Here is a 15,273-nt window from a genome sequence, read left to right on the forward strand (position 1 = left end):
CGACGGCACCTTAAGTACGTATTATTGCCACACAAAGTTGAATTTGTCGCTTGAATGTAATAAACTAACTTGCTCGAGCCAAAAATTTACAATTAAATTTTTATTGAATAGTTTTGGGAGGGGAAAAATGTATTCTTTTGTACCATTTCCTACTAAATTCTCACAAGTCCTCCGATACAATATCTGTAAATTTGACATGGCCTGCTCTGCCGTGACTTGTGCTTTTGCTCTTTCAGTCAGTGTCTGTGATGATTATAACGGCTAAAAGACACACATCTTCCCAAAAAGTTAGAGTTGCTATAACTATTTTCTGCAGCTGCACACAAATAAACACAGATGCCCAGCAGCACCATGTCCAAGAAAAACCAGCAAAAGGCGCCACCATGCCTTGATGTGACAAGTCAGCTCAAGGCGTATTTGTATAAACAGGTGTAAACAATCAGAGACAAGTACATATCCTAACCACAACGATAAGGTCGAGTGAAAAAACAAGAGGGTCAAGCAGGTCGCAGTATTTGTTTTGCACCCTCGTGTGTCATTTTTATCTTGTGTCCTTAAAGCTCTCTCTGCATTTCAATGGAACCTTCTGTCAAATTCTTTCCATGAACCAAACATCACATTGATGAAGCACAGCACGAACACACACCCGAACGCCCACTTGGCAGAGGAGAAAGACGCCCGCCATGTCACAGATGAGAAACAAAAGCAAAGAGTGCTTCTTGGGGTGGCGTCTTGCCAGACCCCGTCAAACAAAAGAGGAGAAGCCGGCGGAGGATGGCGGTGGCGAGTTGGCGGAGCAGCCTAGGCTGCTGGGGGGCCGGTAGAGGGCGGCAGCCTGGCTGTGGGCTTCCAAGGACAGCGGGGTGGGAGTTAGGCTTCCTTTGGGCCTGAAGAGGCTGCCCTCGCCCTCAAGTCGCGGGGTCGGGAGCAGAGGGGGAAGCGGGGGCACGGGGGGCGGCTGCGGTGGCGACTCCTGCTCCGCCGAGGGCACAGCCCGCGAGTAACCGTACGCCGGCGGCTGGGACACTCCCTTGGGTTGACGCCGCCATGAGTTGAAGTAGGCGGGGTCGCTGATGTAGTGGCTGACAAAGGAGTGCGTCTTCTGCCGGCTCTGCTCCATCTCGTACTCGCTGTCGCTTCCCTGCAGCGTCAAGAGTACAACGTCCATTTGTGTCTGCTCCTCCAAATTGTCGAAAACCGTCGACTCAACCGACACGATCAAAAATGTTCAGTGCTCGCTGCGTCTGGACCCGATAGTATTTCTTTAGAGTGTGCATCTATGTCGCTGAGGGCTTCCGTCCCCCCCAACCCATGCCATTCCCCGCTCAGTAGGCGTGCTTCCTGTAACTCACCTGAGAATCTGAGATCTCCGAGGGCTTCTCCGTCAGGCTGCCGCTCTCTGCCGGAACTAGGTCGTTGTATTTGGTGCTCACGTCCTCGTCGGAATAGTGCAGACTTCCGGGACTGGGCCTCGGCGGCGACCTGGCGTGCGAGAAGGAGAGTAGGCAGACAGCGGGAAGACTGAGCGGTGCGGCGCGGATATAGTGGCTCATATGTAATATGGGATCTTGCCATAATCCTCCTTTTCCTACTCGAGTAGCACATATATGTTGGTTCTACAACAGACAGCTCTCACACATGACGGTTGAAAGGCAAGATGCATTGTTAAAGCAGAGCGGCTTGACCGCCATGGAAAGCAGGGACTTGACAGTGAGCGTGAGAAGCTGGACACCACAAAGGGACGTCTCCTTTTAAGGCCAAAGGGATGACTCAAGTGGGCAGACTAAAGGCAAAAAACACGGCGGAAGATAAGCATATGGCAAGATCATACCACAATGTGCCGCCGGCGAACTCTGAATTATTTAAAAGCTTCATCTTGGTTGGAGCATGCAGGAGCTCACGCCACTTTTGAAATGACCAAGTCACAAAGATCTACCCACTAAAAATATCCCCCCCCACACACACACACACAGACAGACACAGAGACAGAGAGACAGAGAGAGAGAGAGACAGAGAGAGAGAGACAGAGCGAGAGACAGAGAGAGAAACAGAGAGCGAAGGAGAGATCTCGAACAATTCAGTATTCGAACAAAAAATTCCAGATTTTTTTGCTTCGGATGTCGGACGAAATTCGGTTGTCGAACCTCGCGAGATGAGCCGAGAGGACCCGCATGCCAACTGACTGTTCGTTATTACATTCTCGCTACTCTGAGGATTGCATCAACTCTAATCATGGCTCAAAATGAAGCAAATGGGAGCAGTAAAGCCATCTAATTTCTCTTAAGTTTAAGAGAAAAAACAGGGTTCTGACAATTGGAGGGAACTCACGAGCTAGCGTGTTAGTGTTGTGTTGTGTCGTTGTTTGCACACGCGTCAAATGCGAAAAAAAACAAAATTTTGATGTCACACGATCGACCAGTAGTGGCTTGGCGATCGACCAGTCGATCGCGATCGACGTATTGGGCACCACTGCCATAGGGAGATCCCCCAACCCACCCCAGGGAGCCCCTCCCTCTCGGTCTCTTGCTCATTAGCAAAGAGTACAGCAGCAGGCTAGAGCGCTTTAAAATGCAGTGAATGTGGGAAACGACTTCAAGCGACTAACCGTGTATAGATGCCGTTCTTGCGACAAAAGGAGTTTTTGACCAAGAGGCGTCGGTTGTTGCACTCCAACGAGGGGAAGCGGCCCTTGTCCAGGCGCACCATCTCACCATGGCTCAGTGGTAGCGTCGTGCAGTTGCCTACAAAAAGAGGGGTGGGAGGTTAGCTGGATTGACTGTGTGACTTGAAGAGCGTTCTCTTCCCTGCTTTGTTCGCCCATGCACATACTTTTGGGGACTCGAACACCGTGTCTACGAGAAAGCTCGGACGGGCGTGCAAAATAGTTCAAAAGCGGTCGCCGGAGCAGGATGCACGGTGTGTTTGAGGCTGAACACCAGTCCGGTCCACGGCGCTTTGTTTGCTAGCTGAAATGTTGAGGAAGGACTATGTTCCCGCCATTCCGGCCCGCAGTTGATTTCTCTCCAATCCATCATAAACGGCAGAGATAGGGAACTTGTCTGCAAGTTTGCTTGTCAAGACCATGCATTCATCCTCCGCCACAGCGGCCACTCGAGTGAGCCTCTCCGGCTGACTTTGAGTGAGGCACATCCACTGCACACGCATGCACGCGGGCGCTTACGTTGAGGCTCCGGGCTTACAGAGGATGGTAATTGCGCGACTCCAATGTTGGAGAAAGGCGGCAAAGCAAGGGCGGAAAGGTGAGTGAATTTCTACCTGAATCAGTCTTCTGGCTGTATTTTTTATTCTGTCCGCGGATGATCAGGACAAAAACAAGCAGCAGCATAAAGATGAGGCCCACCAGCGCGATGACCACCAGGAACCACCACTCTTCGTAGAAGGGCGACACTTTGTGGGCTGGAAAACAATCAAGGTCCAACAAGGTCCGCGAGAAGAGCTGCCTGCCGCTCCGGTCATGCGGCTTGCCTGAGACTGAGGGTGAGGGCAGGCTGGGCGAGCCATAGCCGTAGTCATTGACAGCGATGACGCGGAAATCGTAGCTGACGCCTTCTCGCAGCAGGTCCAAGTTGAGTGTGTATGATGTGACTTCTTTGGGGATGTCTTTGATGAAGATGTCCCACAAACCTTCATCTTGAACACAACATCCATCATATTTGCTAATGGTCAAACACGCATGTCGGCTTTTCTAGGGCACAGGGCTTGCCAAGGAACTATGCTGCTGACCAACTAAATCGTGGGAAAGCCATTCTTTGGAAGTCCCTTGTCTTACCAGACGGCCTCGATTCAATGACGTATCGCGTGATGGGCGCGCGGCCTTGATCGCCACCGCTCCAGTGCATCGTGAGGGCGGAGCCGTAACGGGTAAGAAAGGGTTCTCCCGGAGGGCCCGGTGCTCCTTGGGGAGAAGGAGGGGGTGTTTATTTGAGAACATGCTGGCAAGACCTTTTTTTTTTCTTTCTTAGAAAAGGCGGCAAACCCTCTCCGGGCCCCGTCGTGATGTTGGCTTCTGCCTCGGGCCCGTAGATGAGCGTTTTGGCGCGGATGCGGAAGTTGTAGGTGATGCCGTCGGCCAGGTCCTTGATTTTCAGCCACAGGGGGGCGCCGCCTTTCACATCCACTGTCACTATCTTACTGACACCTGGAGAGAGAGCAGAGGAGACTGGAGAGGCTGCGTTCTGCTCAAACGTGCGCACGTTTACAAGTGGGCATTTATGGACTCCATGCCACAGCTGGGCGTTGGGTGCTGATGTTCAGGACGCAAAGGATGGAACCAATACCCAACAGGTGCAGGCAGGACTGAGAAGCAACCCGTCCGGCGTGCAGCCCAGTCTCAGCTACAGCAGTTGGTCGTCTAAAGAAGATAATCGTCGCCAGCTATCTGCTCAGCTCAACTCAGCATTGCATCTCTGCCCCCAATGACTTTGCAATCTGGTTCCGGCGGCCGCACCAGAGTGACCATTAGTCATGTTCCCCTATTGAGAGCAGGCAAGCCACACGATATGTGACCACGCGTGTGTTGGTACGAGAATCCGTCAATATTCTCTGCTGTGTGCCGCCGGCATGTGCTCTGTGTCTGTGCAAAGTGCGAGCAGAGCAGGTGCAGCCCAGGTACAAGACGGCACAGGCCGGAGAGGCGCTCGATTGCAAGGGACTTGGCGAATTCCTCACCATCAACCGGAGCGCATGGCTCATAGACCAGGCGGTAGCCCTCCACGATGCCGTTGGCCCGCTCTGGCTCGCCCCATGTCACGTTGACCGAAGTGGTGGTCAGCTCTCCAAAGTGGATGAAGCTGGGAGGGCCGGGGGCTTGCGGAGGAGACAATCAAAACATTGTGAGCAAATATCAATATTCAACCAAGTGCACCCATGCACAAAACACATTTTGGTCCATGAGCTTCGAAGAATTGTATGAGAAAAGTCCAAGATATTGATCATTGAATCTGGGCGAAAAGTGCAAAAGTGACTTGGCTCTCTGAAGCTTGTGAGTCAGTCAGGCGTGAAAGGACACGAGCAAATCAATCTAGCAACGAGAGTCACCTGCTTGCTGAGTGCGTCCTCTAGTGGGCAGCGAACGGGGCCCGTCGCCGGCCGTGTTGAAGGCGGCAACGCTGACCATGTAGGTGGTGTAGCCCGTCAAGTTCTTCAGCTTGACGCCCAGCTCGGGCACAAAGAGTGTCCGCAGGCGCTCCGTTTGGTTCTGCAGCGGAAACTCCCAAAAGTAAATCTGCCGCCCGTCAAAGAGAAGAGACACAACAGGAATCGGCTGCAAAATTGCTCTTCAATTTCCATGACAATTTCCAAAGCTTGGCATACAAAGAAACGCTAGATTTGAGCAAACCAAGCCCCAAATCACAGTTCCATTTCAAATGTTGGAAAATATTTTGCTTCTTACAAAATTGGCAAAGTCTTCATAAAAAGAACCCTGACCTCAGAAGCCAATGTGCTGTTCGCAACAAATGTTGCGAGCCAAGGAGGATGGCCAATTTGCTACCTTGTAACCTTGTAGGTTGCCATTTTGCGTATCCGCCGGTGGCGGGTCCCACGCCACATCCAGCTGGGTGGCGGCGGTGGACTGGACTACCACGTTCTGGGGCGACGCTGTTGGGACTATAACATTGCGCAGTCACAAATGTGCAAAGGGGAAAAAGCATGACGAGAGAAGACATACCTGCCTCGCCCACAAAGACCTCCTGCGGGGTGCTGCTCGGACCCTCCCCCACTGCGTTGTAGACGCTCATTCGGATCTCGTACCGCTTGTGTTGACTCAGATCTATGAGAAGATCTGAGATTAAAAAGGTCGAGGTAGACTGGCGATATGGATTAAAAAAATCATTGGAAAATAATGACAGCGCAGATTGTGGAGATTAAAATCACGTACATGAATGAGAATCAACAACTGCGTAGGCAATGAAATACAGTCGACAGCACGTAACTTGGCGGAGGAGGGGCTGGAATTTCAAACTTACGGTCAAGTTCGTACTGGGTGAGGGCGGATTGGCTCAAATTCCTGATGCTGTAGGGAGCTGCGGGAAGAAGAAGAGAACAAACACACTTCGCCTATTTGCTCACAAGGTTGTCAAAATGTTGTGGACTTCTTTCCAAAGGAACCACAATGGGCCATTTGGAGTCATTTCACCGCTTTTAGCATAAACTGGATTCTCTCCAAAAGATGATCCTGTGGTGAGTTAGGAGCGACTTTACCTCCCCGAATGGCGAAAACCTCCCCCCCAAAAAACAACGGCTGTTCAAGATTTGCGATTGGAACACCGATGATTGAGGCCAATTTCTCCCTTCGGACCAACGTCAGAACTTGTGTAAAAGATGATCTGGAGCCATGTCAGCTGAGTTCAGAGTGAGTTTCTTCCTCCGTATCTGCTCAGAAAACCTTCACGTAGCTCAAACGTTTTACGTGACTTGATGTTCTTTTTTCCTTGTACGACTTTGAAGGCGTGCTCACCGATGAGATGGGCCCAGCTGGGGGACGGGCTGTTGGCGGCATGCAGCGCGAAGCTTTGCAGGCGCTCGTAGCGCAACTCTCTGTAGCGGAGCCGGAATCCCAGCAGGACGCCGTTGATGTGATCCTCAGAGGGAGGCTACAGACAAACAGCGTCGCATCACAATCCAAAATTAAGGGCTTAATTACGACTCTCACTACCTGCCAGCGGAGCAGCACGGATGTGGTGCTGTGCGGTGTTACGGACAGAATAGTCGGGGCTTTGTCTGGTGCTGCATGTGTTAACAAAAAGAAAAGACACATGCTTATCACTTTGGAGAACCCTGCTGTGCTTCCTTTGCATGTCATTTGAAATTCATTGGTGCCAGCCATAAGAGTAGTCTTTCGCTTGGTGAGGACGACAACGGCAGGGGTCGATGCGGGCTCTCACCATCCTGCAGCGTGGTGACGGCCTCGCTCTCCTGACTGTACTCGCTGTCTCCGATGTCATTGGTGGCCTTGACGCGGAACTGGTACGACGTGAAGGGCTTCAACCTTTCAAGAAGAACTTCATTCAACTCAACTCTACTCTACTCGACTTGCATGCAGCAATTTGTCATTAGGAGCAATGCCAAGACAAAAAAGTCCTCACACCACGACAGCTCCTTTGAATTTACCGTCCGCCAAAACACAAGAACAAAAGACAACAAGGCACCTGTCCACTGAGTAGGCCTTGATCTGGTGGCTGACCGAGGCGGAGTGCATCGTCCAGTTGTTTCCCGGCAGCTCTCGATACTGCACCGTGTAGTAGCGGACTGGGGAGAGCCCGTCGCTGCCTGGCTCCCACGTCAGCAGCACTCGGCGAGCGCGCACTTCCCGTTGTGGCGCCACGGGCCGGCCCGTGGGTTGGGGTCGGGCTGACAGGAACACTGGCGTGAGTGAATTGCGCTCTTCCTCTCTTTTGGAAGCTGCAGGAGCTCACCTCGTTTTTCTGTGGTAACCACCAAGGCCTCAGCGGCTTCGCCCCAGCCCTTCCGCGTTTGTGCGCTGAGGCCAAAGACGTACGCCGTTTCGGGCTTGAGGCCCGCCGCCACGTACTGCCGCGCGCTTGGGCTCAGTACATTGACGGTGGTGCCGCTGCTCACCGATGAGTTGCCCCTGTATGTGATCTGATAGGCTGCGAGGACCAGCAGAAAGATCCTTGAATAAACATGACTTTCTTACTTCATTCAAGGTCAACATCAAAGTCCAACTTGATCTTTGAAATTCTTTGATTCTACTTTATTGTTTCTTTTGTTGCCTTGTTTATGAAATGGGCAACATAAAAAGCTGCCTTGCTTCCTGTGAAGATTGCGACTTTGTTTTGTTGAAAAGAAATGCGACAAAATTCATTCAAGATGTTAGTCTTGTAACACCATGACATTTTCCTCTTTGGCAGCTTTGTAATTCAGGCTGATGAGACGTCCATCGTTCGTGGACAATATGAAACAGCACAGCTTTCAAATAGAATGTAAAAAGGCGACGCCTTTGAGCTCACCCAGGATGATGCCATTGGGTTGGGAAGGGGGTTGCCAGATGAGCCTAACGAAGGTAGTTCTCACTTCGGGGAAGAGGATCCCAACTGGGGGGCCTGGCACTGCAATGTCACAAAGACACATTGCGGTCATTATGGTCGGTCATTCGCAACGAGCGGTCATGAAAACGATGGCCTTCGACGGATGCGCTCAGCAGACATCTTGATTGAGATGGCCAACCACATAGTGCTTTTTCAAACAAATGAGGGAAGGGAGCATTTTCAAAGACCATCATCCAGGGTCCTTTCCAAGATGGACGGCGCGCTGCTCCTCCCGTCTCCGATGCGGGTGAAGGCGAGCACCCGTATCTCGTAGAGCACATACTTGCTCAGCCCAGTCAGAAGGAAGCTATGGCTGCCATTGCCCTCCATCGTCCAGAAGCTGGGAGCTGAGTCGGAGTCTTTCTCCTTGTAGAGAACCTACCAGCGAAGAGGAGATACGCTTGGCCAATTACGTGCCAATTTTGGCTGGTCATAGGTCGGGCCAAAGCGGCAATATTAGCTGACCTTGTATCCAAGGATGGGTCCATTACGATCTGTCTCGGGGACCTGGCCCCAGCGCACCAAGATCCTGCTGGAGGTGGTGGCAAAGGCCGACACATTGGCGGGACCGCTGGAAGGAACTAAAGTCAGAAAAGGGCAACTTTAGAAAGTCCAGTCCAAAGCTTGGTGCGCACCACACCGCCAGCTCACTCTTCCTCACCGGACTCTCTGGTTCTCCCGTGGACCGGCGGGCTCCAGGGTCCCGACCCGATCCCATTGACGGCCTGAACTCGGACCTCGTACTCGGTCCACTCCTCCAGGTCCTCGATGGTGAACTCTCTCTCCAGCCGGTCGGCAACCATGTGCGTGAGGACACCTCCTTTGGCGCCGACTTTGGAGTACTGGACACGGTAGGCCACCAGATGGGGATTCCCATTGTACTCCCACTCCGGAAGCGGCTAAGACGAGGAGAGTTTTCGGCGTCATGGCGTACAAAACGCCAGCAAAAAGGATGAGCTGAGCGGTGGCAACATACCAGCCAGCGGAGCCACAGACTGGTCTCGCTGGCCGTGCGCAGGCTGACGTTGGCGGGGGAGACGTCCGGGGCGGCCTGCAAGGTCTGGATCTTTCGAGAAGGCTGGCTGGGGGGGCTGCTGCCCACAATGTTCACCTGCCGCATTCTGAACCTGCGTCCAGGACACCGTGTTGTCAGGAGACACAAGTGGAGGCAAAGCTTCCTGCAAGGCACAAAAATGCAAAGCAAGCACAGCAGCTGTTTTCACCTGTAGAAGGTGTAAGGGTTAAGATCCAGCACCTCCATGGCGCGGGCGTCCGGCTCATTCGCCAGCTGTTGTATCATCAGCCACTCTTCATCCTCACCAATGATGCCAATCTGCAATGCGTGTGGACAAACTTGGTGATGTTGGCAGTTTTCTGTCCATGTGACATCAGCACCTTGTTGGACGGGATAGTGCGGCTCGGAGTGGCATACCTGGGCTTCCACCTGCCAGCAGGAAATAGATGTCTTGCCGTCGTAGCCCGGCGTGAACTGCAGGCTGACGGAGCGAGCGCCCACGTTGGAGACGGCCAAGTTGGTCGGAGGGCCGGGCAGCTCTGCAGCAGCAAACGACACGCGGGACAACAGAGGAGGCGGGGAAAAACAAAACAAAACTTATCAAGGCTACAGCTTTTGTCTCGGTTCACCTCCATTTAGAAAGTGTCTTAAAGGGGACAGACTTTCTGGCAAGAATAGTCACATAATAAACTTCTCTCGTCTGCCTCTTGTCGTCATGGAAACAAAGGCCAGAATCACCATCTGGCCAACAGTAAACTGGGGTGGGCTTGGAAGGAAGCATGGCACGTGTCCGGTGCGTGCGCTGACCTGGCGGGACACCCGAGGAGATGGTGGAGGCTGACGGCTGGCCTTGTCCCTTGACAGTCATGGCCGCCACCTGGATAGTGTAGGTGGTGAGTGCGGTCAGGCCTGTGACCTTGTACTCCTGAGTCAGGTTGGGCAGGTAGTGGGTCACACGTGTGTTGGTCCTGTTGAACTCCTCCCACGAGATGCGGTAGCCTCCAAAAACAAACACACCTCACCTCAGAAATTCGGAGAGCGCTAGAGTGCTTGTCTTCCAACCCGGAGATCGGTGGTTCGATGCCCACCCAGTAAGACCGCGTGAAAGCATCCTTGAGTTAGACACTGAGCCCCCGATCGGTTGCACTTGACGGCGTGTCATCGAGGGAGCGCAGTGAAGTGCTTTGAGTACCCATTTACTCTAATTAAAATAATAAATAGAAAAGACTCAATCACCTGTGAGAAGGCCGTTTTTCTCCCGAGGCTCCTTCCAGCTGACTTTGAGGGAGGTATCCAAGATGTCGGTGAAGCTGAGGTGTCCCACAGCACCGGGGGCTGGGGAACATTCAGAAGAGCGATGCCAAAACGATCCGTCACTCCAGGGCGCGAGCGAGCGGGCACCCTTACTGTCCTCGTGGGTGCGTAGCCTCTGAGGCAGGCTGCGTGGGCCGTCCCCCGGCGTGGTGAAGCACAGCACCGACGTGTAGTATTCTGTGAACTTCTTCAGGCCCGAGATGTAGCCCACGTGGATGCTGTCTTGGAAGTTGGGGCGCACCGTCACCACGGTCATCTCGCTGGTCCGCCCGGGTTCCCACGCTAACAGCTGGAGGAAGGGAACGGAACAGTTTTGAAATGATAAACCTTGCACCACCAACACTGGTGACGATCGTTTGTGCCCCTTAGTGGCTTGTGCCCTAGCTCACCTTGTAACCCTGGTTGATTCCGTTGACAAACTGCGGGCTGGGGGCGCTCCAGGCCAATCGCACAGCGGTGGAGTTGACTGGCTCAGCACGCACATTTGCCGGCGGCACGGTGGGCACTGAACGGGACCAAAGAAGATGAGGAGACGGAGAAAGCCCATCGTTGACACAATCGGGCCATCGGTGTGCAAGCTGTTGCCTCAGGCGCCTTTCCTGCTAACCCTGCGACACATCCCTCCTGACGCAAAGCCGCAAAAATGGTGCTGGCAAAGTCGGGTCACGAATGAAGCCGCTCGGCGCCACCTCCAACTTGGATAATTGCGCATCGCTACTGCATGTTTGATGGCAACAAATGAACCAGAGACCTGCTCCAAAATGTGTCCGTTGCCTTTCGTCGACAGACAACCAACCGGAATGACGAAATGAAAAGTTTGACTTGGCAAGGCAAAGAAGGAGGAAATGAGATGTTGACCTCTTTTGTACTTTCCAGGAATCAAACGATCGGCTTTTGTTCAACAAATGGGGCTGTGGCATAAGAGTGCACACATCAGCGACTGATTTGACTCTGAGCGGGATTTAGCAGCATTGGCTCCAAAACCAAAGGTATTTGTGCAAACGAGACAAACGGTGTTCCAACTGCGGGTGGGGTACTCACCTCCTTGCAGTGTCCATTCGGTCAGCTTGTGGCTGTAGACGCCCCTGCCTGCTCCATTGTAGGCCGCCACCTCTATCTCGTAGTTGGTCCAGATGATGAGGTCCTCTAGCAGCAGGCTGCTCTGCTCTGGGCTGGTAATGTTCTTTATCTGACAGTCCACGGGAAGCCCAGACAGACAGTACCTGGCCAGGCGCGATTGGGGCAGAGATCGTGAAGCAGCCGTTCCAAAAATTGGCGTGCTAAGCACTAGCTAGCTATGTTAGCAAGCAGCTGTTTTGTAGATAGTCAACATTTCTTTCCAAAATTGTCCAAATACTTGTCTCAAGCAGTTTATTGCTATGGTAGCTTGCTGCTAACACAGAGCACAAGCTAAATTAGCGAGCGTGTCATCATAACTGTGACACACTAAGCTGCTTGCATTTCAACAAAAGCGGGGTAAGACCATTTGCGATCAGATTCTTTTGACTTGCATAAGTCAGGGCGGCGGTGTCATCGAAAGACGATGACGAAGGCACAAAGGGGCACGGTGACGCCACGAGCATTGACAGGCAAAGGCAAGCCGGCTCCCACCTGATTACATAGCCCTGGAGTGGCCCGTTCTGGTGGCTCTCGGGGGGCGGCTGCCACTGGATCATGATTGACTGATTGGTGCGGCCGCTGGCCATCACTGTCTGCGGGGGCGCGCTGGGGGGCTCCTCTGGAAGGGTGAGGCTGGAGAGAAGCCGCTCAGCTTCGCCCCAATAGCCCTGCCTCATTCCTTCACCTTGGCTAAAACTTACCGCTCGCTCTCTTTGCTGAACTGCCCTCGGCCGACGTCGTTGACAGCGCACAGGCGGAATTGGTAAGAGCGTGCCGGGATGAGGCCACCCACCGCCACCCCGGTTGACTCCGGCTCCTTGTCGGCAATAAGCACCGTCCATGGAGCATCTGACCAAAAAAAAAAAGTGAAAAGTCCTCAAATCACATTGCAACTGCGCTGACATGGCACACCTTTTTAAATGCCCAAACCAAGTTCAGCTCTTCTAGTACGCTGGATTTTTAGAGCAACGAATCACGCCTGTAACAACATTTGAGTCCCGCCTGTATTGCAAACTTTCCAATGCACTTTCCAAAAGGAGATGAATTGCGACATCCTTGCGTGATTTATCTTGCTGTCAGTCACTTGGCCTCACGCACAAGCCAGCCTGTGGCCAAGCCAAAAAGCATAATCCACTCACTGTTCTCTGACACTTCCAGGACGTAGCGGAGAAGCGGGCTGTTGCCGTCAAAGGCCTGCGCCCACGTTAGGTTGATGGTGCGCTTCTCCGTCCGGCTCAGCACCGCCACGGGGTTTTCGGGCGCGTGAGGGAGTTGCCTGGATCCGTGACAAGACCGGCAACGTGAAATTAGTGCGCTGGCCACCTTGACTGGTGGCTGAGAAGAGTTTGGTGAATTCTAAAAGCGTGACTGGGGCTAAGCAACAACAACTTCAATGAATTCAATAGACCGTGAAAGTGGAAGTAGCAAAAAAAAAAAAAAGGCCTCCCAACCCCTCTTTAAGAAGCGATTGATTCTTTTTGTATGAATTGATCTCTGTCAAAGTGTTTTGGAAAACACATCAGCGGGCGGGCGGATGGGCCGCAGGGGACGGATGGGCTGCTGGGGTCGGATGAACATCCGTGGCACACCTGACTCTGAGGTGGGCGCTGCGGGAGTCGTTGCCGCCCACGGAGGTGACATGGCAGGTGTAGGTCCCAATGTCGCCAGACCAGGTCTGGGAGATGTGTAGGGTGCCCTCGCTGTCCAGTCGCAGGCGGGGCGACGCCGTCACGTCCAGCGGAGAGCCGCTTTTCTCCCAAGTGTAGCTGGAGCAAAAAAGGTGGCAGAATCTGGAACGGAAGACACCTTTGCTCTGCTGCCACATGTAGTCGCAGCCTGGCCCAGCGTGGCCTGGCCCAGCCTGGAGCTGTTGGTGACCAAGCGGTTCGTCAGCGAGCAAATGCGTTTTGCTCGAAATCCAGTATTGTAAGCTTAAATCAACACTGTCCAGCGGCCCAGCGCCTTGATCAATTTCCACTGTCAAATGGGCACGCACATGGAGTCACGTGCGTGCACGCACGCGCACAGGTGTGTGTGTGTGTTTGTGTGTGTGTGTGTGCGCGTGCGTGACTCCGTGAGCATGTGCGTGCAGGGCTCCTGCACATGCGCTGGGGAGATGCAGTGATTGATTGCAACTGTTGGGGCTATTCTCCTTGGCACCGCCACACAATCAATGCCATCAGACCCACTGCCGACGCAAACGTTCATCGGTCTACATGTACACATGGCATTATTGGCTGTGACAGTTGGAGAGGAGATTGAGCGCCCATTTGGCAAACTGATTACCGTAATTTTCGGACTATAAGTCGCGTTTTTTCCCCCCATAGTTTGGGTGAGGGGGGGCGACTTATACTCAAGAGCGACTTATATGTGAAATATTTCACAAATTTTAAAAATTCTGAAATTTGCGATGTAGTGAAACGGCGATAAACGAACTACGATGTAGCAAGGGATTACTGTAATTTGAACTGCAAATAAAATAAAACAAAATAAAATATATCAAATAACTATAACATAAATAGGTTTTTCAAACCTTGTGTCACTCCAAATCATTAAATCCTTCAAACGTGGGGCCCTTCGTCATCTTCGTCATCCCGTGATCGAATCCTTTGTCCTTTATGTAAACAACCGCCGCGCGGCACCGGTGACGTCACTTGCAGTTCAAATGACAGTAATCCCTTGCTACATCGCGGTTCTTTTATCGCAATTTCACTACATCGCAGACTTTTGAATTTTGAAAATTTGTGAAAAAAAAAACATATACAAGTCGCTCCTGAGTATAAGTCGCCCCCCCCCACCCAAACTATGAAAAAAAAACGCGACTTATAGTCCAAAAATTACGGTATATATGGTTTTTTTTTTTTCACTTTATTGTGCATTTTATGGCTGGTGCGACTTATACTCCGGAGCGACTTATAGTCCGAAAAATAGGGTAAAAGCAGCTGCGATAAGCCGCGCTTGTTTTCCACTTAAACTTTATTCTGGGCTACCTGATGCTGACGCTGGGGTCGTGGGAGACGCCACAGGCCATGATCGCTTTGGTCCCCTTAATGACGCTCTGCTCTTGCGGCGGCTTGCTGATGCGGGTGCGGGCTACACACACACGAACACACACAAGCACAGAGGGAGAAAGAGTGGAGAGGTCACCTCGCCTTTGATCGGATTGCACTGCGATGCATTCTCATTAAACGCCTGTTTGACTTTTCTTCCTTTTCAAAGACATTCCAAGTCGATACCAATGAGTCAAATGAAGGAGACGCCAAATGTTCACATTTTTACCGTCTGCTTTTGGCATCACAACAAAATTATGTTTTGTGATGGCTGGCAAGAAGGAGCGGTGGATGCAAAACGTTAAGCTTTTGTTGCGCCAGTCAACGTCCAGTGTGGTGACAGTTTCCTGAACGAGCACGGCTCCAAGATCCAGACGACTACATTGGTCTTTGGCGAGCCCATGATGGAATGAGTGATGAGTTTCCCGCTCACCCCACACCAGCAGGTCGGCGGAGGCTTCATCAATGCCTCTGGAGTTGCTGGCCATGCAGGTGTAGGTCCCCGCGTCGGACAGGTGGGCCGGACTGATGAGCAGGCTGCCCGACTCTAGCAGGGCGAACCTGGGCAGCTGCACTGAGCCGCTTGCCAGCACGCGCTCGCCTGGGAAACGCAGCACAGCACAGCACTGACGAGCAGCCCACTTTTTCAGCTCGTGAGTCAATTGCTCCCTGTTGGGTTTATTCCTGCGAGGCCGTTTTGCAATTT

The 15,273-nt window shown here is 52.5% G+C and overlaps 1 protein-coding gene across 10 annotated transcripts in view; it reads right to left on the reverse strand.

Moving 5' to 3' along the window:
- The window catches only part of LOC147044752 (protein sidekick-2-like), a 23,396-nt gene continuing 8,123 nt past the window's right edge, over positions 1 to 15,273 (reverse strand). For 3 of the 10 annotated variants that reach the window (XM_085933127.1, XM_085933128.1, XM_085933135.1), the window contains 35 exons: positions 15,001 to 15,168; positions 14,508 to 14,610; positions 13,107 to 13,283; positions 12,657 to 12,793; positions 12,219 to 12,366; positions 12,010 to 12,150; positions 11,440 to 11,621; positions 10,788 to 10,903; positions 10,492 to 10,687; positions 10,321 to 10,419; positions 9,892 to 10,083; positions 9,502 to 9,623; positions 9,325 to 9,402; positions 9,046 to 9,247; positions 8,731 to 8,968; positions 8,535 to 8,640; positions 8,258 to 8,447; positions 7,992 to 8,090; positions 7,437 to 7,631; positions 7,170 to 7,371; positions 6,906 to 7,009; positions 6,677 to 6,747; positions 6,479 to 6,614; positions 5,988 to 6,044; positions 5,690 to 5,791; positions 5,513 to 5,628; positions 5,059 to 5,245; positions 4,690 to 4,827; positions 3,998 to 4,159; positions 3,791 to 3,916; positions 3,487 to 3,651; positions 3,277 to 3,417; positions 2,606 to 2,741; positions 1,353 to 1,482; positions 4 to 1,141 (listed from right to left, as the gene is read on the reverse strand). In XM_085933127.1, coding sequence (XP_085789253.1) covers positions 746 to 1,141; positions 1,353 to 1,482; positions 2,606 to 2,741; positions 3,277 to 3,417; positions 3,487 to 3,651; positions 3,791 to 3,916; positions 3,998 to 4,159; positions 4,690 to 4,827; positions 5,059 to 5,245; positions 5,513 to 5,628; positions 5,690 to 5,791; positions 5,988 to 6,044; positions 6,479 to 6,614; positions 6,677 to 6,747; positions 6,906 to 7,009; positions 7,170 to 7,371; positions 7,437 to 7,631; positions 7,992 to 8,090; positions 8,258 to 8,447; positions 8,535 to 8,640; positions 8,731 to 8,968; positions 9,046 to 9,247; positions 9,325 to 9,402; positions 9,502 to 9,623; positions 9,892 to 10,083; positions 10,321 to 10,419; positions 10,492 to 10,687; positions 10,788 to 10,903; positions 11,440 to 11,621; positions 12,010 to 12,150; positions 12,219 to 12,366; positions 12,657 to 12,793; positions 13,107 to 13,283; positions 14,508 to 14,610; positions 15,001 to 15,168 — 5,258 coding nt within the window. In that variant the 3' untranslated portion in view covers positions 4 to 745. Of the gene's footprint in view, positions 1,142 to 1,352; positions 1,483 to 2,605; positions 2,742 to 3,276; positions 3,418 to 3,486; positions 3,652 to 3,790; positions 3,917 to 3,997; positions 4,160 to 4,689; positions 4,828 to 5,058; positions 5,246 to 5,512; positions 5,629 to 5,689; positions 5,792 to 5,987; positions 6,045 to 6,478; positions 6,615 to 6,676; positions 6,748 to 6,905; positions 7,010 to 7,169; positions 7,372 to 7,436; positions 7,632 to 7,991; positions 8,091 to 8,257; positions 8,448 to 8,534; positions 8,651 to 8,730; positions 8,969 to 9,045; positions 9,248 to 9,292; positions 9,403 to 9,501; positions 9,624 to 9,891; positions 10,084 to 10,320; positions 10,420 to 10,491; positions 10,688 to 10,787; positions 10,904 to 11,439; positions 11,622 to 12,009; positions 12,151 to 12,218; positions 12,367 to 12,656; positions 12,794 to 13,106; positions 13,284 to 14,507; positions 14,611 to 15,000; positions 15,169 to 15,273 lie in introns of all 10 variants that reach the window. The other 7 variants (XM_085933130.1, XM_085933137.1, XM_085933136.1 and 4 more) reach the window with 5 other exon arrangements.

The sequence above is a fragment of the Syngnathus leptorhynchus genome, chromosome 16, assembly GCF_054491065.1.
Source record: "Syngnathus leptorhynchus isolate UIUO chromosome 16, UIUO_Slep, whole genome shotgun sequence".
NCBI lineage: Eukaryota > Metazoa > Chordata > Actinopteri > Syngnathiformes > Syngnathidae > Syngnathus > Syngnathus leptorhynchus.